Raw genomic sequence first — 27,529 nt, forward strand, 5'->3', positions numbered from 1 at the left:
CTGTATCGGCAGACTCGTTCTTATTGGCTGAATTCATTAAAGATGTGTCAACATCTCGGCACATGGCGGATAACCCCAAAATACTAGATGTTCATTACTCATTAGGTAAATGAAAGTAAATTTCTTGGAGCGATCTACAATGCTGACACCTTCCTGACTAAAGCGATTAATTACACAATAAGTTTGCCACAACGTGAATACATTAAAAAAAAGGGAAAGTTGCAGGAAATAAAAGTATTAAAGGGACAGGAAAAAGCAAAAATAAAGGACAACGTCAACTGAAAGAGAAATAGTGTGTCATTGCATTGAAAAAAAATCCTAACTTTTCATTTCTCAGTCAATATAGCTAGTAGTGTAGATTTGTACCGTGTTAGCCATGGAGAGGAGACCTTTCACAGTCAATATAGTCAGAGAAGAATTTTTTTTCCAGGATGAGTTTTATTTTTTAATATCATCATTCTGGGATGAAAGAAATGTGTTAATTAAAGGAGATCAACCATCAAAATCGGAAACTGTGGGGCATATTTACTTACCCGGTCCTTACCCGTTCTCCGTCGAGGATTCGGGTCTTCCAGCGATTCACTAAGGTCGTGCGCCCGATGTCCACCAGGTGTCGCTGCTGTGCCGAGGTTCGCCGGAGTTCACCAACCTATTTGTGGTGCAAGTAAGTGTGTGTCAAGCGACACGTTTTTTTTTTTAAATACCGTGTTTTTTCCGAATCCATCAGGTTTTCCGATGGCCAAGCCCCCCGATTTCCGCCGCATGCATGCTGGCGCCGATGCCCCACAATCCGATCGCGTGCGCCAAAAACCCAGGTCAATTCAGCGCAAACCGGTAATTTTTGGGAAAAAAGAGCGATTCAGACCCTTAGTAAATGTGCCCCTGTGACTATTACAACCTTCTTATATTTTTTTCCATGGCCTCTAAAACCAACTTTTACAATTATGCTAATGAGTCAGAAGGGCTCTGAGGAGTGTCTCCTTGTTGCAGCTTCACAGACTGTTACACTCTGCAGGAGCACATCTCACCCTCCTCCCTGCTCCTTCAGCACTACCCTCTACCACTGCCTACTGTAATCTTTCACAGTCAGAGAAGGGAAGTGCTCCTGCACTGTGTAATTGCTGGTGAAGCTGCAGCACTCAGTGGCTCCGGTAATGCCCCCAGATCATGAATGGCTAATTAACATAATTTTAAAAGTTGATTTTAAAAGGAAGAAATTCATCATAGTTTCATAGTATCATAGTATATAAGGCTGGAAAAGGACGCAAGTCCATCAAGTCCAACCTTTAAGAATTAAATAAATGTTTTATCCCCACAACCCGTGATATTTTTTCTCTCCAGAAAGGCATCCAGGCCTCTCTTGAACATGTCCATAGAGTCCGCCATAACAACCTCCTGCGGCAGAGAGTTCCATAGTCTCACTGCTCTTACAGTAAAGAACCTTTGTCTATGTTGATGGTAAAATCGCCTCTCCTATAGGCGTAGAGGATGCCCCCTTGTCCTGGTCACAGGCCTAGGTATAAAAAGATCTTTGGAGAGATCCTTGTACTGTCCGTTCAGGTATCCCCTCAGTCGTCTTTTTTCTAAACTGAATAATCCCAAATTTTGTAATCTGTTAGTGTATTCTAGTTCCCCCATTCCCCTAATAATCCTGGTTGCTCTCCTCTGCACCCGTTCCAGCTCTACTATATCCTTTTTATATACTGGTGCCCAAAACTGTACACAATATTCCATGTGTGGTCTGACCAGGGATTTGTATAAGGGCAAAACTATGCCTTTATCATGAGAATCTATTCCTCTCTTGATACATCCCATAATTTTATTTGCTTTAGCAGCAGCTGCCTGGTCACTAAAATTAAGTTTACCATCCACCAATACCCCCAAGTCCTTTTCAGCTCCAGTTTTACTAAGTAATTGACCGTTTAGAACATAATTATACTTTTTGTTTCCATGGCCCAAGTGCATAACTTTACATTTATCTACATTAAACCTCATCAACCATTTCTCTGCCTACTCCTCAAGCTTCCACAAATCTCTCTGTAAAGCTAAACTATCGACCTCAGTATTTATTACTTTACACAGCTTAGTATCATCTGCAAATATTGAAACTTGACTGTGTAAACCCACTACAAGGTCGTTAATAAAAATATTAAAAAGAAGTGGCCCCAATACTGACCCCTATGGCACTCCACTGGTAACATCAACCCAATCTGAGAATGTGCCATTAATGACCACCCTAAGCCAATTACTTACCCAAATACACAGATTTTCTCCTATTCCCAGCAGTCTCATTTTATATACCAACCTTTTATGTGGCACGGTGTCAAATGCCTTTGAAAAGTCCAGATATACAACATCCACAACGTCCCCCAGATCCAGTCTTGAACTTACCTCCTCGTAGAAACCAATCAGATTAGTCTGACAGGACCGATCTCTCATAAACCCATGCTGACGCTGGGTTATAAGGCTGTGCACAGTGAGATACTCGAGGATAGCATCTCTAACAAACCCCTCAAATATTTTCCCCACCACAGCAGTTAGACTTACGGGTCTGTAGTTTCCAGGATCGCTATTTGATCCTTTTTTGTATATTGGTACCACATTTGCTATGCGCCAGTCCTGTGGAACATAACCAGTCCTCAGTGAATCTTCAAATATTAAAAATAACGGTCTGTCTATCACGGTACATAGTTCATGCAGAACCCGGGGGTGTATGCCATCTGGCCCAGGTGATTTATCTATCTTAGTGGTTGCGAGGCGGCGCCGTACCTCTTCCTGGGTTAAACTGTTGACATTATAAAAAGAATTAACATTATTCCTCATTGTGTCTTCCACCAGGGGATTTTCCTGGGTAAAGACAGTTGAGAAGGCGACATTCAGTAGATTGGCCCTTTCCTCATCTCCTTCCACCATGACCCCATGTTATTTCTAAGGGGACCCACACTCTGTTTTTCGTTTCTTATCATTTATATATTTGAAAAATAATTTGGGATTATTTTTGCTCTCCCTGGCAATATTTCTCTCAGTCTCTATTTTTGCGGCCTTTATCTGCTTTTTACAGGATTTATTTTTCTCTCTATAATCCTGTAATGCCTCATCGCTACCTTCACGTTTTAGCACCTTAAACGCCTTATCTTTCTCGCTTATTGCTTTCTTTACAAGACTAGTTAGCCACATAGGCTTTTTCTTGTTCCTTTTATGCTTTTTCCCATAAGGTATGTGTTTCTCACAGGACTTTTTCAGAATATATGAGAAAAAGTCCCATTTTTTGGGGGGGGCTTTTGTCTTTGAGAACATTATCCCAGTCTATGCTTTTAAGGTCTTCCCTTAGTTGCTGAAAATTTGTCTCCTGAAGTTTAGAGTGTTGGTTGCGCCTTCACTAACGCTCTTAGTAAAGCGTAATACAAAATCAATGATATTATGATCACTATTCCCCAGGTTCCCCCCAACCTGTAGTTTTGATACCCTATCAGGTCTGTTGGTAAGGATAAGGTCCAGCAGTGCCCCCCTCTTGTTGGCTCCAGGACTAGTTGCAACAGGTAATTGTCTTTTGTTGTTGACAAGAACCTGCTGCCTTTGAAGGACCTGCAGGTTTCTGCCCCCCAGTCAATATCTGGGTAATTGAAGTCCCCCATGATAAGTACTTCACCATGCTTTGAAGCCGCATCCATTTCACTTATCAGCATTTCCTCTGCTGCCTCCATTATATTTGAAGCCTTATAACAAACCCCTAGTGATATTTTATTATTCTTTTTCCCTCCCCTTATCTCCATAGAGACTCCACATTTGCATTTGCATTACTGATGTCATCTCGCAGGACGGGCTTGAGGCGAGAATTCACATATAAACAAACCCCTCCCCCTTTTTTATTTATACGATCCTTTCTAAAAAGACTATAACCATCTATAGTAACAGCCCAGTCATAGCTACTGTCCAGCCATGTCTCGCTGATACCCACTATATCATATTTCCGCTCCAACATCAAGAGTTCCAGTTCCTCCATTTTGTTTGTGAGGCTTCTGGCATTTGTGTACATACACTTTAAATGGTTTTCCCTGTCCGTATTCCTTTTGTCCTTATTCCCCAATCTCATTCCAGCCCCCCTTCCTCCCCCATGGACTCTGACTCTTCCCAGCTCTCTATCTACACTGTCTATTTGCCCTGCACAAGTGTAGTTGCCCTCCCCCCAGGTCTCTAGTTTAAACACTCCTCCAACCTTCTAGCCATTTTTCCCCCAAAACAGCTGCACCCTCCCCATTGAGGTGCAGCCCATCCCTACTGTAGAGCCTGTAGCCGACAGAAAAGTCAGTCCAGTTCTCCATGAACCCAAACCCCTCCTTCCTACACCAACTTTTGAGCCACTTATTTACCTCCTTGATCTCCCGCTGCCTTTCTGGTGTGGCACATGGTACAGGCAGTATTTCGGAGAAAATTACCTTTGAGGTCCTTGCCCTGAGCTTATGGCCTAAATCCCTGAAATCATTTTTAAGGACCTTCCACCTACCTCTTACTTTGTCATTAGTGCCAATGTGGACCATGACCGCTGGTTCCTCACCAGCCCCTCCCAGTAATCCGTCAACCCGATCCGCAACATGCCGTACCCGAGCACCCGGCGTTTTCCCGACGTGTTACCCAAATATTTCCAATTTGCGCCAATTTTCTCTGAATTCCCCCGGGATTTTGGCGCACGCGACTGGTTTGTGGCGCATCGGCGCTGGCATGCACGTGATGGAAATCGGGGCGGGAGGGGGGGTTGCCGAACGGTCACCCAACGGATTCGGAAAAACCGTCGCATTTAAAAAAAAAATGGTCGCACGGGCCATACTCACATGCACCATGATGAAGACGATGAACTCCGGGGCACCTCGGCGGACTTCGGCGCAGGACCTTGAAACTTGAAATTTGCTCATTTAGATCCAGAATCTGGGCTTCCAGATGAGCAATTTTCACACATCCCACACAGCAGTATTCCCCCTCGGCTGTTCAAGGAAAGCATACATGGCACAGGATGTACACTGTGTAGCAATGCCACTTATGGAGTCCATTGTTCTAATGGGGATTACAATAGAAATATGCACAGAAAGAAAAATTTACAGTCAAAGTAACACAAAATACAGCAGTTACCTGCTAAAGCCCCTCAAACTTAAGTCCCTTAAACGTAAGTCACACTTAAGTGACACTGCACACACTTAGGATCAATGCACACTCGCCGCCAAGCTCACACACTCGCTTTTCTGATGCTTTTTTTAAAGGTAATGTGCCACAAAACTCTGCAGAGCTCACTGCACAAGATCTGGCTGCAAAACCATGGATAATGGATAATAAACATATGAAAATTATTCTTTTAAATGAAATTTGTTTCAATCTTTTAGTGATGTCAAAATTCTAAGAAATTATTGATGTTTTGCATTTATAAAACACTGTGAAAGTTACGTTTATTTTAAGGATAATACAACAAACATTTTATATTATGTATATTATAATATATTATATATATTATCATTATTATTTAGAGATGAGCGAGCACTAAAATGCTCGAGTGCTCGTTATTCGAGACAAACTTTTCCCGATTCTCGAGTGCTCGTCTCGAATAACGAGCCCCATTGAAGTCAATGGAAGACTCGAGCATTTTTCACTGAAAGAACACATTGAAAGAAGAACACTGAAGAACACATTGCAGATGTTTGCAGATCTTTTCACTGAAAGAACACATTGAAAGAACACAGTCAAGAACACATTGCAGATGATTCCGTACATCTGCAATGTGTTCTTCACACATATTGTTCTTCATGTACTATTGTGAAGAACACCGTTCGGCACGCGTCTTCGGATAAGTTAGCAGATGTACGGAACATCTGCAATGTGTTCTTCACCGTGTTCTTCACTGTGTTCTTTCAATGTGTTCTTCACTTAAATGATCCTGTGTTCACTGTTTTCATTGTATTCTTCACTGTTCTTCACTGTCTTTTCTTAAGTAAATGCTCAATCTCGAGCAGGGGAAATACTCGTCCAAGCAACGAGCCGTTCCGAGTATGCTAATACTTGAACGAGCACATCTCTATTATTATTCTATTATTTTTTCTGTTTATAGAGCAATACACAACTTGTTTTTTATGGGGCAAACTGTATTTTTTTAGGACTGATTTTAAAGTATCAATTTTTTTTTCTTTTATTGATAGGAGACTGGAGAAAGAAAATTTTATTTATTTTTTAATGTAATTTACCATGTATATAAGGGTTTTATACTACACATAGAAGTGAGGGCAATTCCCTGATTACTTTGTGATCCATCATGAAATGGGAGCATATTTGATGCGCTGACGGTCAGATGGGGCTATAATCATATTTCTTGTTGTTCCAGCATCGATTAGGGTAAATATTTGATTCTGTGATAATCTGGGGAACAACATTTTTTAAATTGCTTTTCAATTATATCCATTATCTATCCATTCTTGGTGTAATGCAATACTAAATTCCTGCAACTGGTGACTAGAAGTTTTGTAAAGTTTCATTAGATTTTCTCCCAACCTATTAATTTGCTGACCAAGCAGTTATTGCTACTTTTAGTAATTGCCTCCCGGTCCAGAAAAAGAATCAAATTAAAGCCACAGATTATAAATCAGATTGATACAATCTGCCTACATCAGTATTTTATTTGCATATTTCCTTGTGGAGCCAAGAACTGCAAATGAAAGCACAATGCTCACACCAATCTACGAGAAGGGAAGGTAAATAGTTCTTCCCGTCTCCCTGGCTGCGAGGCAAAAAAGCAATAAAAAGAAATTGCAAATAATTCAACAAACAACCAAGAGTCAAATGGTAACTTAAAATACAATTACCTCGAATAATCTTCTCATTTGTTAATGTTGCTTTAAAGCACAGGCAAAAACATTTATAAATTGTTCTCGATTTTATGAGTTTCCAAATTTTACTACAAATCGTGCAAAAAAGTATTTGGATTAAAGGGCAATTACTAGTTCAACAAATTAAACTTTTAGCTATTTTTTAACCCTATGCATAACATAGGTCATTAAAGGCTCTTCGCGTTGTGTTCTGGACTGCTGGGAGTTGTGGTACCTCTGCATGGTGCCTGCTATTGAGCTTGGTTATTCTGCACCATGAGGGGTTAATTCCCAGAAGTTGTCGAGCTCCAATCAGGTTCTGGAGGTGGGGTTCTGCAGCTTCACTAGTCACCTGTGCCAGTGTTTGAAATCCCTTCATCACTTGCTCCTTGCTATGACTTGCTCTGTGTCTGAATTGTTGTGACCTCGGCTAGTTTTTTGACGTTGACCCTTTTGCTTACTGATTTTGCTCTTGACGTGCCCTCTCATTGTGACTCCGGCTAGTTTCTACTCTTTTGTGTTTTATGTTTGTTAGTCTGTTCGTGTTGTTCCCTTCCCGCACTTAATTAGTGTATTCCGAGTCTTCAAGTAGTCGCCCCGCTGTTTAGCGTGGGGAGGGGGGGGGGTATAGGAAGGGACAGAGGTTAGGGAAAGCTCAGGGCACACTATCCCCTGTCTTCTGTGTTACCCAACCCTAAAAGATACAACCTCCAAAAGACTAGGGTATTGGTTTCTTCTACTTCATCCAAAAATGAAATGCTAGAAAGTAATGCAATGTAGTGGTAGAGGCGCATGACATGGGGCATAAATCAGATATATTGGTGGGGTCAAATAAACTTTAGAGTTGGCAGGGGTAGTGTGCAGGTAGTGATGTGGTAGTAGTCACCTACAGGGGGTGGGTTTACAGGAATTGTAAACACCGGAGCACGCTGGATTGTTCAGTAAGTAGCCGGAGCCATGGGAGCAGGGGGAATTTTCCCTCCCACTTGCCTTTTAGGATTCTTCCTCTTTACTCATTCTTCTCTTGTCGCAGCGATGGTGTTAGGAAGGCTTCTCAGGGCAAAGAAGTGTGTCATGAAGGTTGGACTGGCAGGGAAAGGGGTGTTCAGTCACCCAGTTTTTGTTGGCTATGGAGAATTCCTGCAGACAAGGATCCTTGGATGGGGTAAAGTCTCAAATGATGGTGTCCTCAGGTCAGACGAAGCTACTTCGAGACATGAGAGTGATGGATGTATGTTTCATGTTCGATTACAGTAGGTTGAGATTGCCTTCAAGAGCCCCTTCTGGGCCTACCGGGAAATGTATAATTGTAGTAATGTGATATATACTGCATTTGACTTATGTGATTTCTGATTATTGATATTTCTTGATATGCCCTTCCACCAAACTGTTGTGTGGTCTCCTTCATGGGTAAGGGGATCGGGGTTGGAGTTCATAGTCGTAGAATCTTATGTCCCCAAGTCATGCTGCCCTTTAAGGGGAAATGCAGCAAAAATAAGGCATGAACCAGGTGTGATAGTAAAAAGTAAATTTGGGTCATTTATCATTTGTGTGCGTTTTTATTTTGTTTTTGTCTTTCTCCAGGTTTTGGACTTGTTTGATCTTAGTGGGTGATATATTTGATACAAGTCGCAGAGACTTGAGCTGCCCATACCATTCTATTGCCTACATCTGCTCCGTACTAGAAATTTTTGTGCAAGAATCGTGACTTTTTGATACGGATTTCATCTGGATTTTAATTATATGTTAGGTGCAACACTGAAAAAAAAGGTACTGGGCGGGAGCAAAATTGTACATGTTCAAATGTGCCAAAAAAGTTGCAGATATAAGAAAAAGTAAAAATCTATAAATATATGACTCTTGAATGCAAGGGAATATCAATAAACAATGAAAATAACTTACTGACAAATTTTTGGACTTTTTTTTTTTTTCTATGGCAAAACCAATGGCTCATGTCTGTGGAGTGTCTTCGGTATTTTGATGAATGATACATGGCTGCACTAAATGTTATACTTTTTAATGGATTAGTGCCCACAGCCTTTATTCTGTCTGTGTGTCCATTCTGTAAAAATGCATCACCCAGTTTTCCACGGATCACTCATAGACTATGAGTCATGTGTATATACTCACGTGGTGTGGTCTTCCATAGGCCTGTGACGCTCTTCCCCCGGATGAATGGTGATCCCTTGGCCCACAGTCCACTGGAATGTTGTGTCCCGGCGAAAAGAAGACGCCCCAGGCTGAAACCAATTACATAAAGTCCCGTTTTCAAAGTCACAGTATTCTGAAACTAAGAGACGAAGCAGATCTCAGTGGTGCCTTTGCTTCACAAAGTTAAAGAAATTAAAATGAGTAGGCTTATTTATTAGGTACTTAAAGGGGTTGGTCGCTCTTTTACATAAGTTGCTCATGTGAGGTTAATGCCTTAATAATAATCCATGAATGTTTATCAAGTGATGTAGCAGTCCTGATACTTTTATTTGTGCTGCCTGCAGACACTCCCTGACTCTTTGTTTACATGCCTGAGAACCGATGAAGAGGAGGAGTTGTAGCAGCAAAGCTATGACTCATCCTGCTCCGACCCCTCCCTTCTTCCTGTCTCTGTGAGGATGGACAGTGAGAGAGAGAAACAGTGGGTGACGCCATAAGTATGGCCTAGAGAAGTAAGAGACTGCATATACAGACAAGTTGTGTGTATATGCAGAGGGCAGCATGGGGAGAACAGGGAAAGACTGAGGCACTCAAACATGTGACTGGGGGAAAGGTTTCCTTTTAAATAGTTAAACTAAAAATAATTTTAACTAAAAGTTAACCAGGTGTTTTTGAGTTTTTTTCTAGCTCAAACACTAATTAGAGTAACCTGGAAGCCAACTGCCCCAATTTGAATCTGACAATCATGCAAACTGGGTGAAAATAATGCAAATTTAACCAAGATTGGCATTCAAGGACATTCCCATGGCAGAGCTGAAATGCCCCAATTTTCGCATTACAAATGGAGGTAGTTGACACTGGTTCTGAACTTACCACAGTTGTCTTCATCAGTGCCATCTGGACAGTCTTCTCTGAAATCACACAATTTTCTGACCGGTATGCAGTGTCCGGTTGACCGGCAAACATGTTCCTCCGTGGAGCAATTGTGGACAGGAAGTGTAGCCTTAGTAGATGTTTCCAGGGGAATTGGAGACCAAGTTGGCAAAGCGCCTGTGGATGGATTCAAAGTCTCGTTGATTTATTGGAAATTGTTTGACCAAATTACAAAACTTTACTTTTATTAACAGCATAATAAGAAACTTAAGAAAAGTTGTCCGTAGTCTTCCCTTGAGGCAGTCTTCTAAAAAAAATCTTAATTTTCTCCTGATTCATTTAAAATTTGGCAAATCTTAAGCTTTCAATCTCCTCTTGTACAATGAGAGCGCTCCTGCACTAGCCAGTTGCCTTACAGATTTTAAAGGTAGGGCTGATTCATTTTCTGGGGTCTTGGGCATGTCCTAGCAATGACATATGAAATATTATTTTTAGCATTCTTTCTTTTATTGTAATTCTCACTCATTAAACTACAAAAATGAGTGACCTAGAGGCTGAAGGGGAATCTTCACTTTATCTGGAAATTTCCTGGTATCATATTAAAGATAAGAATCTCATCTTTCAACTTGCACAAGGATTGTGGATCAGTGAGTCACAGTACTGGAGATACAGACAATTAAATACATGGGTGTGAATTGGAATTTTATACGCAATTACCAAAAGCATGGTAGGCACTGTAGATTATGAAATAGGGGCATCTGATGTATCACTGCCCCTTCAGCCTCTAAAAGTGACTCAGACAAACATTGCATAAAGTGATGGGTTTTCTAGGCTAAATATATTATAACTTTGTCCTCAATTTCAGTTCTTTCGGGCTACAACACTCCATCAGATCAGATGCTCTCGGCAGCTGATAAACAGAAAATGGAAGAGGAAACAGACAGCTCTGCTTCCTGTGTAGTGGTCAGACCAGGTAACTGCAGATCGGCTTCTATTCATTTCATTAGTAGTTAAGCTGCAGTGACTGAGTTAAGCCATTACATAGTAAAAAAGTTTTTTTTCTGTTTTTTATCTATTCTCTGCTGAGAGCCACTGATCTGTTAGGGTGCTGGCTGTGGGACACCTACCATTGGGATATTGAGGAAAAGTGGTCAGAGTCCTCCTCACATTTGCCAGGATTTGTAGCCTTGACACTGTAACTTCATGGGAAAGTGGAACTTATGACAGATCTTCCTGCTTGATGAGCAGAAATAAATGGATTTCCTCTGTGTGGTTTTATTTGTTACATAAGACGGTTGGAAACAGAGAGAAAGGAACGTGGAATGTAATAGATTTCATGACAAAAGTCTGTAATTGCCATCTGTGCCGGATAAATCCTTCTAAGATCAATTTCATAGCTTTGCAGAAATTCTTCTTGTATAACAGCTTGTGAGTTATGAGCTAGAAACACAATATGAAAGCAATAGCCTGACCCAAATGTGATGTGCAGTCAAATGGACATTAAAGGGTTTACCGGGAGGGGGGATACTAATGGTAGTGGTCTCAGAGTGGGTTAAAATATAACTGAGTCACATTTTTATGCTGCTGGAACTCCTTGTCCTATCTCAAAAGACAGAAAATGCCTTTTGATCAATAACTGGTCTCAGTGGTGACTCCCTCAGTTGCAATGATAATCAGTAGACAAAGAGCTCCCTCTAGTGGCGGCTGCAGGTAGCCATATCATAGCATAAAAAAAAATTATTTAGTTTTTACCCCTTCATACCATGGACTCCATAGAGGTCACATGCATTATCATTATAGTTTGATATCAAAAACCTTTAGATTAGTATGAACTTATATATATATTCGTTTCACCTATAGAAGAGATGTATAACCATGATGCAAAGTAGAGGCTATAATGTAGACTCACCTCTATGCAAAGTGCAGTTGATGAAGGAGATGTCATCGATTGCAACGTCCCCAGTGAATCCATCACCCACCATGCCGGTTACTAACAGCTAATGGGAAGAAAACAACATATTGTATTACTTCTGTTCGGACACAACAACTAGAATTACCCCAAAAACTTGAAGATTACAGATGTCTCCATGATGAGCAGAAGAGTTGGAGAGGTTAAGAGGTTAAGGCGTCTGATTTCTCATGAATTACTTTAATATATTTGTTTAACGTGAAAAAAAAAATCTTTCACGGGCTGCAATGTACACAACCACTAGGGGGCGCACATAGACATATATAGGGTTGAAAGTTTTTGCATATTTTTAAACAGGTATAGTATGTGCAAAAAGTTTTAAAGAGGAAATGGATTGATATAAGTATAATAGGGAATAGCTGGTCTCACATTTGCCCAATAGGTTAGAGATTTATGGCAGCAGTTTCAAAATTAAAATGAGAGATTGCAATTAACTAATATGGAATAAGAAAGTCCCATGAATAAAATATAAAAAGATGGTTAACCCCTTAAGGGCTTGTGATGTACTAGTAAGTCACAAGTCTGTTAAGGGAGAATGAAGAGGGCATATTGCAGGAAACACCCACCGGTAGTCAAAAGCTGGTGTCATGTGGGTGCCCCCATAATGACTTTGATTGTCACTCAATTGTCCTCTGGGAGTAATGTTCAGTTGCTATGACAGCCTTAAGCCTTTATAAGACTCCAAGACCTGTTATTGGCTCAGATCTGCAACGGTGTGCCAGTGGCACACAAGACAGATCTATAGTAAATTCTTCATATACTGGAATACTGTAAAAAGCAACATTGTAGAAACTTTCAAAGTTGCCGGTTGCATTGAAACCACTGTGACCACACTAGCATGACGGTGGCACAAGGCACCGCCATTTTGAGGAGGATTGTCACTCCCTGATGACATAATGGGGAGCAATGAACTTCCCAAAAATAGCGGGATAAGCATGTTATTGCAGACACCTGCCTGGTTGCAGGAATATGAATGCTGCTGGCAACTTTGCCCGTAACATTTATACAGTTAACACCCTCGATCAGTGCCAGAAATAATCACAGGTGTTACTGGTGAGGGTGTGGGTCTGGGTTTGGTATTCTTCAGACTACCAACCGAAATGAACAAGAAGAAATTCAGCATCTTCTAAAACTGATACAATGAGCTGCGGAAGACCCTGACACAGATATAACAATGTATGGTACTACTTGCAAAATTGCAAAATGATATAGAATTGGTAATTGTATGAAATATAAAATGTTTTTATATTTTCAATAAAGAGAAAAAAATTAAAAAATTGAAGAGAATGGGCAGCCCCTTTAAATAGTTATTTTGCTAATTTAAAGTTACCCATCTCCATCTGTGGAGGTCTAGCAACAGAGAATGAGAATGACCGTACATATAAATTAATGGATTTTCTGGTTGAGTATGAGCTGTTCTCAGCAATTTCCAGCAATAATAGGAATAGGCATAAAAAGTAAAAAGAAATTTATATATAATCCAAGATGTCACCAGAAAAAAAAGCACAACTCATCCTACAAAAAACAAGCTATGATATCAGTGGAAAAATAAAAACGTTTCAGCTCTCAAAAGATGGCGACACTGGAATAAGTGATTTTATTGTCTCTTAATAGCACAAGATAAAAAAAAACTATATAAATTTAGCAAAAGGAAATATATGAACAATATGTACCAAATAAAGGTCAGGGTATTCTAACTAGCTAAATAAATATTGTTCCATAAAGTCACCACTAGAGGGAGTTTAATGTATTAACACATACACTGATAAAGCTGTATGCAGTATATTTCGGAGCTCCACCTTGTGGTGGCCGCAGGTAGCCAGCATATTAACTTTGTAATCTGTCTTTGCAGAGAAATTGGTATGAGATAAACAAAACTGCTATTATGCAATATTAAGGAATTAAAAAAGCATTAAATTGTAATGATTTCATCATCAAAGCAGGACATCCCCTTTAAATTTACAAGAAGGCGTAAAAATGCATAATATATATATTTTTTTTTTGTAATGTATTCTTATTATTTATTATTTACTCCCATAAAAACCCAGCAATCCGTGCCAATAGTGTAACACACGCCAGGCCTGCACCTGCTCTGCCCTCCTCTCTCTAAATCCACCATTTTTTAATATTTTATGACCAATTCATTGTAATATTGGAGGAATATGACTGAGTTGTAAATAATGCAAACAGAAATTTTCTGTGATCCCGCTGGTTAAATAAATCATATTCTTTTTTTATCTTTCTCGGGCAGACAATCGCCTGGAGCGCTCACGATACCGCTCCGAGGACACAAGCCAAAAATTGACTCTTCCTTAATATAAGAAGGAAACTTCCATGAGAAACAGACGACCGGTTCCGCAACGTTGACTCTGTCTCTGGAATTTAGCAGTTGGGTCATTTTCCCATCTCCCATTCATTTTTTTATCCTCCGAGTAAATCCTGTAATTGGATTTCAAAGGTAAAAATGTGTTGACCACCATTCAATGAATCGCCACTTCCAACAATTCCTGGATGTTAGTGTAAGGCCCCCTCCGGGGAGTGCAGCCGCCGTGAAGATAATTTCACAAGTCATTTATAATGGGAATTAGGACAAATAACACTACATTTACTTTCCAGATGAGACGCGCACCTTGTCCGGCTTATGCCGCACCCCGCTGTCAGTAACTACGCGTCTTCTCCTTCTATCTTCATAATTAAATTGTATGGATTCCATTCACTAAGCCATGCAGGCGATTAAACACATCTCTCATCCGGAGATAACATGAATATTTATCCAGAATCAGCTGGAATTATAGATGAACGGATCAATAGGAGGATGAATGTTGGATGGATGCTCAGCTTTTTATAAGTATCGATGATTTCATAATTTCGTATTGCAAATAGTCGTCCAGTATTTCTCTATGTGCAGCCGCCTATTGGTTGTATTGGGAATTGCAGTCTGTCAAAAATTTTGCTACCAGGATACAGTAAAAATATTGTACTGGTTGTGATACTGTAAAGCTGGACCTGAACCCGGAAGTGGTTCATGGATAAGGCTCTAATAAATGACAAAAGATTCTGCCTAGGGGTCGTCTGTAAGTCGGGTATCCTTAAGTAGGGGACCGCCTGTAAATAACCCCCTCACAACAGCTCTGTACATTATGGCTGTATGTTTATAGCATTCCCTGTATACATAAACACAATGGGGGACATTTATCATATGTGATGAAAGCTCCGCCTCTCCAGCGCTGTCAGATACATCGAGAAACTTCGGCCTTGTGATGTATCCGGTGCTGCTAGCGCGCAACCATGCAAACGTTCAAAGTGAACATTTACATGCTCGGGGGCAGGAACCCACTCCACCGGCCCACTGCACCGCTGTCCGCACACGGCTTGACGCCCCTCCGTGCCCACTTGCCGTGAAAGCTGGCGTAAAGGGGATGATAATTGCAATGCCTTGTGGTTCACATGCCATTGCAATTATTTCCGGGCTTCTTCGCCACTTTTCTATTCCCTGATAAATGTCCCCCTATGGGAAAATCGCACAATAGGCAATTACCAATGGGTTTGTTTTCCATTGGACCTCAAGATCCCATTTTAGAGTTAGAGTCTTGACCCTGTAGAACCACTGGCAAGGGCCGGTCCACCCTTGTCTGAACATGTTGTTTCTAGATGAAAATTGGAGCCTCGGAATTCATTCTTTGACCTCAGGAACCCCAGACCCCCAATTACAAAAGATCTGACAATAAATCAACATACTGATTCTTTAGTAATTGTTCTCGTTGTATAAGTTTCTGTTCTTACATCTTTATAGGAGTTCAATGCAGGATAAATTTCCTTATGAGCTGCAGAACTAATCTTTTACCTTCAAGGACAGTTGCGGAGAACAGACATAACAAAGTGTCCACGTGGGACATTGTATTCTATTTTTTTTACCTATGACCCCAAACATGTCAGAACTGCTGCTTCGAATTATACATTCAGAGAACTGAGGCATAACTCACAAACAGATCAATGGCGCAGAATGGAGAAGTTATCTTATACCAAACATTACTGCAAGCAAAGAAGATGGATGTCAAAATTAATACTGAAGCTTGGAGTCAAAGATTAAGATATTGCGGTAAATATGTATCTGAGATTAATATCACAGGAAAACTCCAAAATAAAGAAATGTTAAGCAACACCTGCAAAATGTAGCGTCCAGAAGTGGAGGGGTGATAAACCAAGCAAAAAGTGGCAGAATTCTGCCAAAATATGCAGCATGAAACCTGTCTGATGTGGTTGTGCTAAATTTTCACTGGAATGAAAGAGATTTATCATACGTGATGGAAGCCCCGCCTCTTAAACTTAAAGGGGTTTTCCCAGGAAACAAGTTAGGATAGGATATCCACAGATTAGGGCATAACTTGCTTATCGGTGGGGGTCATAGAGATCTCCAATCTCAGTCAGCTCTGTAGAGATGAATGGAGCAGAACGGACATGCACAGCCGTCTGCTCCGCTCATCTCTGGGAGTGACAAGGGGTCCGTAGGAGGAACCTCAGACCCCATCGGACGCGTGGATAGGGCCTAACTTGTTTCCCTGGGAAAACCCCTTTATGCCTCCTGATGTGGTGGTTGAGCAAATACTATGCAAACATTCAAGGTGAACATTTGCCTGTTCTAGGAAGCGAGCAGGTATTCCGCCTGCCCACTACTCCTCCCAGAATTCCTGTAAAAACCCTTTAATTTTAAAGCCTAGAAAAAAATGACCCAGAGGGGCCGGGCCAAGAGTAAGGTAAAAAAAAACCAAACAGTGAGCTTACCTTGCTCTGGCTCTTTTTTTCAGCATTACCTTTTTCCGCATTTTTACCAGTTTGCTAAATCATGGAAGATAAGGAGGACTAGAATTCCATGGAGGCTGCTGTGATTTCATGTGATCAGATAAATACAATGGGGTAGCTTTTGCAAATGTTAGGGGGTAAAGGACCTTAGATGGCATCACCCTGGTCACATGACATGTAGTACAGAATGGTGAGAAGATGCATGGGACGTAGGGAGGAGCCACTGAACTAGACTGAGGAGACCACACCCCCTCTGACTCGCAGCTGAATGAGAACAAAGTTGATTTTATGGGGATGTGAGGGAAACCATTTTTAGCTAATTGCAGGGTGCCATTTAGTTAAAAGGGCTCTACGGGAACCTGTCAGTTGCTGTATTTGTGAAAAATGTGTTGACAGGTTCCCTTTAATTTCTCATTTTGCTACAACAAAGGAGGGGAAAGAGACCAAGGAGCCCCAATAATGCCTCTATTCCAAAACTTCTGAACTTTATTTGGTTCCACAATTTTAATTGTAACAAGGGGAAGGTTAAAGCAGTCAACTTTATAGAGTGTGGGCTTCCAGGGGGTAAAAGCCCCTCTCAGTCTTGGCCAATGTATTCGAGCTATGGGTAGCGAGTGAAGTACATTTGTGCCCAAGGTGCTGGAAAATCTGACTCCGTTATCCTTATCTATGTTGCAAGGAAGGAAGAAGTAATAGTCAGACCTGAGCTGGGACCTCACTTCTCCAAGGGTCACATTGCAGATATGTACATACTCAGATACAAGTTTCTAGCTCTATAAATCATAAATACCAGCTAACAATAGTCTTTGTGTCTCGCTTTCTGGCTTCATTCGTCTCCCCGAGCCGTACTTTGTAGAAGGAATTCTATTGTATAATGTGTTTTGTAGCGAGGACTATATTTCATCTTTCCTCTGATTCTTGTTATTCCAAATGAAGAGAAGTTCAATGAAAGTTCAGTGAGTTTGGTTAATAACTATTCTGCTCCAGTATAGATTTCCACATTTGGAGTGATCCTCTTGTTTAATGGTAAGGACTGAGTAGAGCTCGCTGAATCATACAAAGACATAGTCCTTAGGTTTTATCTCCAGTATAATAATCAAGAAGAAAGGTGTCCATTCCGGCCGGGGGCTTATATTCACGAATGTAGTTTCATATATAAAACTCAGTTTTTATGCAAAAATCTAGCAGAGAAACCAAGTGGTGCATTGGGGGGGGGGGGGGGGTCTCAAGGGAACCAGTCAAAGTCAACGGCAACTCATTCAAGAGTGACAAGTTTATAGGCTCATGCATGGGTGCGTGGTCCGACGGATGTACCTCGGACCCAATCAGACTGAGACCCCCACATATCTGCAAGTTAGACCCTATACTGTGGACAGGGCCTAATGGGGCTCATTTACTAAGGGTCTGTCAGACGCATTTTCGTCGGGTTTCCTAACGATTTACGTTTTGCCCTGAATTGCCCCGGGATTTTGGTGCGCGCGATCGGATTTTGGCGCATCGGCTTGCACACAACAGAAAATGAGGGGAGGGGGGCCTGGATGTCAGACAACCCGACGGATTTGGACAAACCGCAGAATTCAAAAAAGGATTTGTGCCACAAGAACAAACACTCACATGCACCAGGAAGAAGCAAGTGAACTCCGGCGGACCTGGGCGCGGAAGCGACGGATTCAGGAACACGGGTGCACGAGCTCAGTGAATCGCGGCAGACCCGATTCCTCGTCGGACAATGCACCGCGGGATCGTAACAGGACCCGTTAAGTAAATGTGCCCCAATGTGTTAGGTGAGAAAACCCCTTTAATTTTAGTGGGTTCTAATTTGGATGACATATTGAGCTCACTGTAAGAACTGCAAGACCCAAGTTTGTTGGATTTGGTTCACTCACTTAGGACTAATCAAAGAAATAAAATGTTCCAAAGATGTTATGTAAATATTCCAAACCTATTATCAAAACAATTAAAATATTAATAAACGATTTCATTTGTTACCTGGAACGGCAGAGAACTGTTTATGAAGAGAATTTTCTTCAGCCATCGGTTTCCTTTATTTCCAAACGTTTGCCACAGTAATTGGCCTCTAGAGTTCCTCACGGTCCTTTTATAGACTGCCAAGGAATAAATCTGCCTTCCAAACATGTGGTAATGGAAGCGGAAAATACACGTTTTATTGTCATTATTCACGGTGGCTTCTATTTCGGGACTTAGAAGAACGGCTTGGTTCCTGTACACCTGAGGCTCGGATGTCTCAATGTAGAGGTAATGCCCTCTGGCTGTTCCCAGGGTATGGTCTTTCATGGGTCCAGTATCAAGAGTTGGTGTCTGGCCTTGATGTCGAGTCCAATCAAAGTCATCGTCGGGGTCTTGCATCCAGTTACATAATCCATGCTCAAAGTCACATTGTAATTCAGAACCTGCAAGGAATCATGGGAATAGTGATATCTTTCTTGTCTAATTATCTTCTACTGAGCAAAACTACAATGTGGGAGAAAATAGCGAATACATTTAAAACATGGTGTAAATTCTGCTGAAATTCCAATTGTATTTTCAAAAAACTAATCAAAACCATGTAAAAAAGAAAGACCTGTAGTCCAAAACCCGTTCCAAAAACGTATGGAAATAGGTTGGAATAGCAAGCGGTACGGTAGCCCTGAGGTGACAACAGAGAGGGATAAATATGTCACTTACTGCAGTGCACTTCATCGGATCCGTCTCCACAGTCATCGATAAGGTCGCACACCAGTAAGATGCTGATGCAAGCCTTGGTCTCTGTACACCAGAACTGGTCCGGTCCGCTACAGATGGGGACAGCTACAGGGAGGGAACAGTTTTCGAACACAATATCATCGATGGCGGAGACTCCTTCGTAGTAGCCCATGTTGCGTTTGTTCACCGATAGCTGAAATGGATGGGACAGGCGGTCAAGCTGAATGAATCCCTTTAACCACTGATTGCCTTGGTTGAAGTAAGTGCTCCATAGCACGGTGGGAGGATGTTCATTATCGATATGTAACAGGATCTCCGCTGTTCCCACTGATGATCCATAGTTGTAATACCTGGAAATGAAGTTCAGTTGTGAGATCCGTGGTCTTTGTTCCAAAGTTAAAGGGAAACGGTCACCTGACCACCAGCACTTTAAGGTGGCTTATGAAATATACTCTCTAGCATTCCCTCTTTTATGTCAGCACTTAACTATTACCTTCAAAATAATGGGGGTCATTTACTAAGGGGCCGAATCGCGTTTTTACGGCAATTTACCAAAATTTTTCCATTTTGCGCCGATTTTCCATGTATTGCCGCGGGATTTTGGCGCACACAATCAGATTGTGGCGCATTGCACACAACGGAAATCGAGGGGGGGGGCGTGGCCGTACAAAAACCCAACGGATTCGGAAAAACCGCCACATTTGAGTCACTGGACACGCGCTTACCTGCACTCGGCCCGGCTTGGTAAAGTTCAATGCATTCCGATGAACTTCAGCGCAGCAGCGATACCTGCTGGACGTCGGAGGAACTGCCTTAGTGAATCCTGGCAGAACCCGAATCCTCCGCAGAGAACACGCCGCTGGATCGCGAATGGACCGGGTAAGTAAATCTGCCCCATTGTCTCAAAATGTATAAGCAAATGAGCTGAGAAGTGCTATTCTTGCTTCATAATAGAGGCTCCTGGTGTCAATTTAAAGATAAGAATTCCATCTTTCAAATCACATAAAGACTTTGGTTCTTTGCGCTATTGAAACATAGATACATATTTGGGAATAAGATCTTTATCTTCAACTCTCATTCCGAAGTATGATTTCACTTTCCTCTAACACAACCCTCAGGTAGGGTATAACATATCAAAAAGGGCTTTTGCCGCTCCTCTGCTAATAATTAATTCACACCTCCTTCTTTGCTTCTACTCCCCCCCCCCCCCCTCGTCACTATCTTTCAAGAACTGCTAAATCTGAGAGAGGGATTAGCAGAGGTCCGCTGTGTGATGTGTACAGGGGAGTCTGGTGCTAATTTGCATAAATTACAAAGCCTATTTCTTAAAGGAAACCTACCATTTGTTCTCATGCATTGTGAGCCAAACATACTTTGAGAATGTTGTAGCTACACTGATGCAGAAAAATTCAATTCCTGAATTGAGTGGTTTTGCTGAAAAAACTATTATAAATTTATGCTTATAAGGCTCTGTCGTTTCTCCCGATGCTCTCCTCAACCTAATTATGCACTGCTCCAGCGTTGTCCTGCCCAGCATAAGCTGTGAATACACCATCACTGTGTTGTCCCTGACAGGCAGAAGTAATCAATCGCCACACCATCCTCCAGCTGCTGTATATGAGTCATCCAGCTCAGATTGATTAGTCCTGCCTGGACAGTTGAGGAAGCTCTGTGTAATGCGTTTATGTTGGCAACTTTCCCAAGGTCCTGAATTGTATAATTGTTTTTTGAGCAAAATCTCTCAGCTCAGGCATTAAACAAGATATGTTTCTGCATCAGTGTCGCTACAGCATTCTCAAGGCATGTTTGGTTCACAATGCATGAAAACAAATGGTAGATTTACTTAAAGAAATTGCAATGTTTTATGGATAATGAAGAGAAAAGTCTGTGCCGATAACTAAATGTGAGTGCGCTCGCTTTACATTGAGCTTTAATAATTGGGAGACTTCCTTTCATTTTCCAGAGGTTTTCCCCTCTCCAGACTCTTTCTACACTCCTAGCAGCTGGGAGGAGACTTAGCTGAAGAGACTCACTGCTCCCCCTCCCTTCTCCATAGAACATTTATGTAACCTGACACCACAAAGAGTTTCTGTCCATTTTTCTAGCAAGATGGAATTCAGCAGAGATTTCAGAGAACAAAAAGCAGATTTACCTCTTCTATGTCAATGAAGTCGAACGCAAACTTTTTCCCAAACTACGAAGTCTGCTTTGACATGTTTACTTAGAATTTTATGTACGTGATTATTAATGTCATTAAATAATCATGCGCCTCTGCTTTGTAGCCGGTGCGCACAGCGTGTACGGTACATGAGAACGTTTTATTAATGCATAAAAGTGCAGAGATAAAAGTCTTCTCACCAGAAGGTCACGGAGCAGCCCTGCCCCGCCTGGCTGAACCTCGGACTGCGGAGCTGCGCTATCTGAGTGAAGTTACTATCCTTCCTCTGAATAAACATGAAATGTCCTAATAAACAAGAACATAAATAAGTCAGTGGACACATAAAACATGTTACACAGCTAATACCCTTCAGTCGGGTAATTGATCACATCTTACAACATCATAAATGTTTCATCTTGTTTCCCCCTCGTACACACTTTGAACCAAAACTGCAGGAAGTCGAAACCGGTTTACAAACTTATATTCGAGAAAATTTTACTATAAATTTACTGCAGGAAAAAAGTATATTTGGTAGATGATCGATATTGCGTTAGATTACTTCATAAAGGTTATCCAAGAATTGGTTGTTATACTACAAACATGATGACAATTATCACCTTCTGCCTTGGAGAAGTGGATAGAGATAAAGTAACAGAACTTGGATATCTTCATCAATAGGAAGTATCACAAATGGGCAACCCCAACTCTGTACACCCAGGGAACATGGGACCTGATATTGTGGATACATTGGGGCTTATTTACTAAGGGTTGTGCATCGCACTTTAGCCGGATTTTCCAGCGTTTTCGGATTTGCTCAGCTGTGACAGGTATTTAACCGGAGATCGTGTTGCACGCGATTGGATTTTGGCACAGCAGCCTCGGCTTTCATATGACAGAAATCCGACTGATTCAGACTGAGCGCGGGATTTAACAATCAAATTGTGTCGCATACAAAGCACTTACATGCACCAGGAAGAAGAAGGTGAACTCCATCGGACCTGAGCGGGGAAGCGACACATGCAGGATATCGGGCGCACGATCTTAGTAAATCGCGGCAGAGTGCATTATCGTCGGATGCACTTTCTGTAAACTCCTCCGGACGGGTTAGTAAATGTGCCCCATTATGCTATAACGGGGGCAGATTTCCCTATAAAACAGCCCCAAGGCCCTCTTAAAAAGAAAAAAACTGGGGTTCTGTCTTTTCTTCTGGCCCGGGCACATACACCATGATGTTGCGGTGTCTCGCAGTTGAATATAGATTTCTATTTTTTTTAAGACTGATGGTGGATCTTCATACAGGGCCCGCCTATATGAAGATCTGCCATTGGCAGAATTGCGGCCCCCCTTTGATTGGAAAAAGGGTTGGCCCTTGGACACAGTTGGCTCTGGCTACCACTTGCAGTCTTGCTGCAGTTGTGTCTGCCCCAGAACTCCTGGCAGGTCTAGAAGTGACGAGGGTCATGTGACACACCGCAACCAACCAGGACCCCGGTCACATGTAGAACAGGTGGTCTCTGCTAAGGTAACTGATTAGCAGGTCAGGTGGCCTACAACACTCCTGACCCTGCCTGGAGTGCAAGGGCACAAAAAAACGCTGTGAGGTCAGAACCTAAAATGAAAGCAGGTTATCTATTTATTTATTTTACTTAGCGCTGCCTCTGTGGAACCCTGGAAAAATGGCTATTCCCACAAAGACAAGATTCTTAAATATACTAGGGATAACAAAATAACATTCTCTAATTCACTGTTATTAACAAAAAATACAACATTTCAGGACTGTCTTTATCAGTCCCGGTGTATACAATTTTGGTTGCCCCTGGGTATGACTATAAACCTTCTGACTATGGTCAGATTCTTCTCAAGAATAGCTTCTCTTGTCTGCACACCACAGTGCTCTCCGTCTCCTGCCCCTTCCCCTCCCCTGCATTACAAGACCAACTCAGACACAGGCACTTCCCACCAGCAAGCATCAGCGTGCAGAGACTTACTATACGAGCTACAGACAGATAAGGTCTTATCTGGGAGGGAGACATAGTAGGGCTGACAGGGAGGCATAGTAGGTGAGTTAGCATAGTGTCATTGTGTTTTATATCCATCTCATGAATTTCATCATCTGTCTGATATGTCTCATTTCTCTTTTTTTTATCTGTCATATGCTAGTAGAATATTCAGAAGCTAAATAATACTGTATATAAATCCTGCATCCTGATAATCTAAGCACATTGTCAGCACACAGCATCTCACAGAACTAGATGAATCATGAAGTGTCTGCTTAGAGAGTATCCGCTCACACTTTGGAATCTTACACTGACCATCACTGAGTGATAGGAGCTAAAACAACAATAAAACAGAATAATCTTTATTGCATAAACATCACTAGGGAATTATAATTTGAGATCTTTCTTTCACGGACGAACCCCCAGCACATGTCCCCTCAGTCCATAGTCAGCCTCCTCATTTCATAGACAGCCCCCCCGGTCCATAGATATTCCCCCCAGTCCACAGTCAGCCCCCCCCAAGTCCACAGTCAGCCCCCCAGTCCACAGTCAGCTCCCCAGTCCACAGTCAGCCCTCCCTGTCCACAGTCAGCCCCCCTTCCCCTTTAAGGTAGATGTATAGAATACAAGATTTCAATTACATAAAAAATACGTTTAACCAACATTTGTTTTTGGTCTATTATAATAAAAAAAAATCCACATTCTTGTGCGTCCTTTGGTTTTGACACATGTGAGACCTTCACAAAAGCGAGAAGAGAAAATGAATGCAAAATTACATCTCATTACGGCAGGAACCGCTCGCCGCTGTCAGAGTAGAATCTGCCCTGGCGATTTGGATGTGTCACAAATGGTTATATTTTAAAGGGAAAGCGCGTACTGAAGCATGAATTTGGAACACAATAAAAACGCCTTTATTTCATGTCGACTAATTAGAAGTCAACTGGATAACTCAGATAATGCAAATGATGGATTTTCTATGCAGGATTTTATTTGTTGCGAAAATTCCTGCTGCGTCTCAGTGATTCGTACACATGTTCTGCAAGTCTGCTGATAAATAAACCTCTCGCTAAGACAGGGCTGTACCTAGTCTTGCTGCCCGAGATAAAAAGTCATATAAAGCCCCCCCCCCCCCCAACAAAAAAATAATAAAATACAAAAAAGTCCAAAATACTTCAGTATTTATCTTATTTGTCAGAGATTTGGGAAACTAAATCACCCACATACACACATGCTCACATGAACACTTCATATATGCACATTTTTATTACCTCCCAACTATCCCGGATTTAGCGGGACAGTCCAGTTATTGGGCTCTGTCCTGCCCGACGGGAGGTATTTACCGGAAAAATCAACTCTGTTGACGCTGATTGAGCTGATTACAGTAATAGTGCAGAGACCCAGCAGCTCCCTGCACTGTCACTGAGCCTCTGGTCCTACTATGTGTAGCAGAGCCGTCAGGCGAAATGTGACGTCAGCCTCACTACTATACACAACAAAAGGAGAGAAAAAAGAGAGCTGCTGTGGGGGAAAAGGGAAAGGTGAGTATATGTTTATTATTTTACTTTGGGAACTGTTGGGGGTAGAAGAAGAGGTGCAGATGGGGTCAGCTGAGGGGAGAAAAGAGGGGGAGCTGCTGGGGGGTGGGCAAAATAAGAGGGGGTGCTTGGGGGCACAATATGAGGGGGAGCTGCTGGTGCACAGTAAGGATGGTACAATAAGAGGTGGAGATGCTTGGAGCACAATACCAGGGGGGAACTGGGGGCACAATATCAGAGTGGCTAAAATGTGAGAGGGAGCTGGTTGGATACAATGGGGGTCCTTTACAAAGGGCCCAAATCGCCAATTACCATTTTGCGCCAAATTTCCCCGGGTTTTTGGAACACGCGATCGGATTGTGGCGCATCGGCGCCGGCAGGCACGCAACGGAAATCGGGGGGAGTGGCCTTTGGAAAACCCGACGGATTCGGAAAAAAAACGCTTGACACGCATGATACGCACTTACCTGCACCCAGGATAGCTTATTGAACTCCAGTAAACTCCGACAGACTTCAGCACAGCAGCGACACCTGGTGGACATCGGGCGCACTACCTTAGTGAATCCCGGCCTGACCCGAATCAGCATCGGAGAACCTGCTCCTGGATCGCAAATGGACCGGGTAAGTAAATCTGCCCCAATGTGAGGGCAGGGCCGTATTTGACGCTACGCATCTGGGGCACATTGCCTAGGGTGGCCAATGGGGGAAGAGTGACTGCTGTGACTTGTGACTACTGGCTACTAGAGCATTATTGGCTACTAGGGGCAGCCCTGTGACTACTTGGGGGCAGCACTGGCTACTGGGAGCAGGTACTGTGACTATTGCCACTGTAGGGGCATTATCGTGATCTCTAGAGGAACAACAGAACAGAAAATTTGTCATAAGAAGGCAGAGGAGATGATGATAACCCCAACTAAAGAACCTAACTTTTTTGTGTTTCTAAATCTTTAGAGCCAAGTTCTGAAAGGAAGAAGCTAACGAATCCTCCAGATAGAAGAGGATGAATTCCTTTGACCAAGGATGTCAAGTTTGAGTTGCTGGATTTACAGTAAGTGCTGGTATCACACATTAACTCTAGACGATTTTTCAACTGTTTTATCTCATCTATCCTCCCCCTCCCCTTTCAAATTTTAATTCTGCCGAAAGTTATGAATATTATAAGTTATAATTTAAAATTAGTGACTGTAATTAAATTACAGAATCTGGAGTATTATTATAATTAAAAGTTTTCAATCACATTGGACATTGAAGTCATTTTACCTTGTGTTGAATTAGTGGTATGGTCCAGAGGTGGAGCTTGGGAAAGATATTCTGGAGCCAAGCTGCTCCTGGACTGCCTGACCCAGTCAAAGAAATCGAAGTGACGCGATTCACGCCAACCACAGTCATCCGATTCAAAGTCACATTTGGCAGCTGGAAAAAGCAAAAAAGACAAAGCATTGAACTAATTTTTGGAGATGGAACCGGCAGTCTGTAGACACTGCTTATATTGGCATGACCCCAACTGAAATGTCATAAGACCAGCGCATTGATGGACCTACTCGTTCTAAAATTACTAGTAGTAGTGATGGGATTGAGATCTGTAATATGGGAAACATAGGACACCATGCTGGATTTACGCTGTCCATGCACCAATGTGTCCATCCTTATCTATTCTCTTGGCTGGACATGTGTAGATATGTTCTCATTGTGTCAAAAAACTTGTCTTACTAAAAAAACTTGTCTTAAACCAGTGAAACCATAATTAAGGGAGCAGAAAGCCCACAAGGCTACTGAAGGGGTGCACCAGGTGGAGAATAGTTGCTCTATATATTTCTGCAGGCAGGACAATTGAGCCAGCATTGGTGTATTTTGGGACCTAAGTAGCGACTGTACTATTAAAGGAGTTGGCCAGGGTACATTTATCAGGGTACGTATAATGCCCTTAGACCTCATACACATGAACGTATATAGCGGCCATATGCTAGCAATATGAACGAACGGCAGCTAACATACGGCCGCCATAGAAGTGCGTTGTGCAAGGGCACGGGATGGTGGGTCAACGTGGGTCACCATACCGTGCCACAGAGGCTCAACCTCCCCTTCCCCAGCTGGTTGCATGCTACGCTTGGTTTCCAGCAGGGGAACAACATATGTTCATTTGCACGGTGCCTAACATGATCACCAATTTAGGTCATGGCAGCCGAAGGTCTTGTGACCCACTGGCAGCAGAACTTGGGACTTCATGTGACGTCCTTGTGGACCGTGCAACCATAACTTTATGCAGGCTCCACGCCTCTACGAACACAACATGGGATTGGTCACAGCGAGGGAATCCATAGAGTAACGAGCGGGCAACCTCCTTTATCTGACGGAAGTCTGCAGGACACTGGACGCCACAGGAAATCCACAGTCCTGCTGTCAAATTCAACAAACCTGGGAAGATGGGGGAAATACAATATGGGGGAGCCTATTAGGATATTGTACTTATCCTAGTAATGTTCTTATTAGGGGCCAACCCT

General features: G+C 42.2%; 1 protein-coding gene across 1 annotated transcript in view; it reads right to left on the reverse strand.

Moving 5' to 3' along the window:
* Positions 1–27,529, reverse strand: part of MALRD1 (MAM and LDL receptor class A domain containing 1) — a 235,355-nt gene that overhangs the window by 147,929 nt on the left and 59,897 nt on the right. Inside the window, exons 12-18 of the mRNA XM_072154795.1 lie at positions 26,289–26,441; positions 21,697–21,802; positions 19,321–19,688; positions 18,625–19,046; positions 11,776–11,863; positions 9,867–10,043; positions 8,973–9,132 (exon numbers count right to left, since the gene is read on the reverse strand). Of these exons, the coding sequence (XP_072010896.1) occupies positions 8,973–9,132; positions 9,867–10,043; positions 11,776–11,863; positions 18,625–19,046; positions 19,321–19,688; positions 21,697–21,802; positions 26,289–26,441 (1,474 nt within the window). The remainder of the gene's footprint in view (positions 1–8,972; positions 9,133–9,866; positions 10,044–11,775; positions 11,864–18,624; positions 19,047–19,320; positions 19,689–21,696; positions 21,803–26,288; positions 26,442–27,529) is intronic.

This window comes from Engystomops pustulosus, chromosome 5, assembly GCF_040894005.1.
Source record: "Engystomops pustulosus chromosome 5, aEngPut4.maternal, whole genome shotgun sequence".
Lineage (NCBI taxonomy): Eukaryota > Metazoa > Chordata > Amphibia > Anura > Leptodactylidae > Engystomops > Engystomops pustulosus.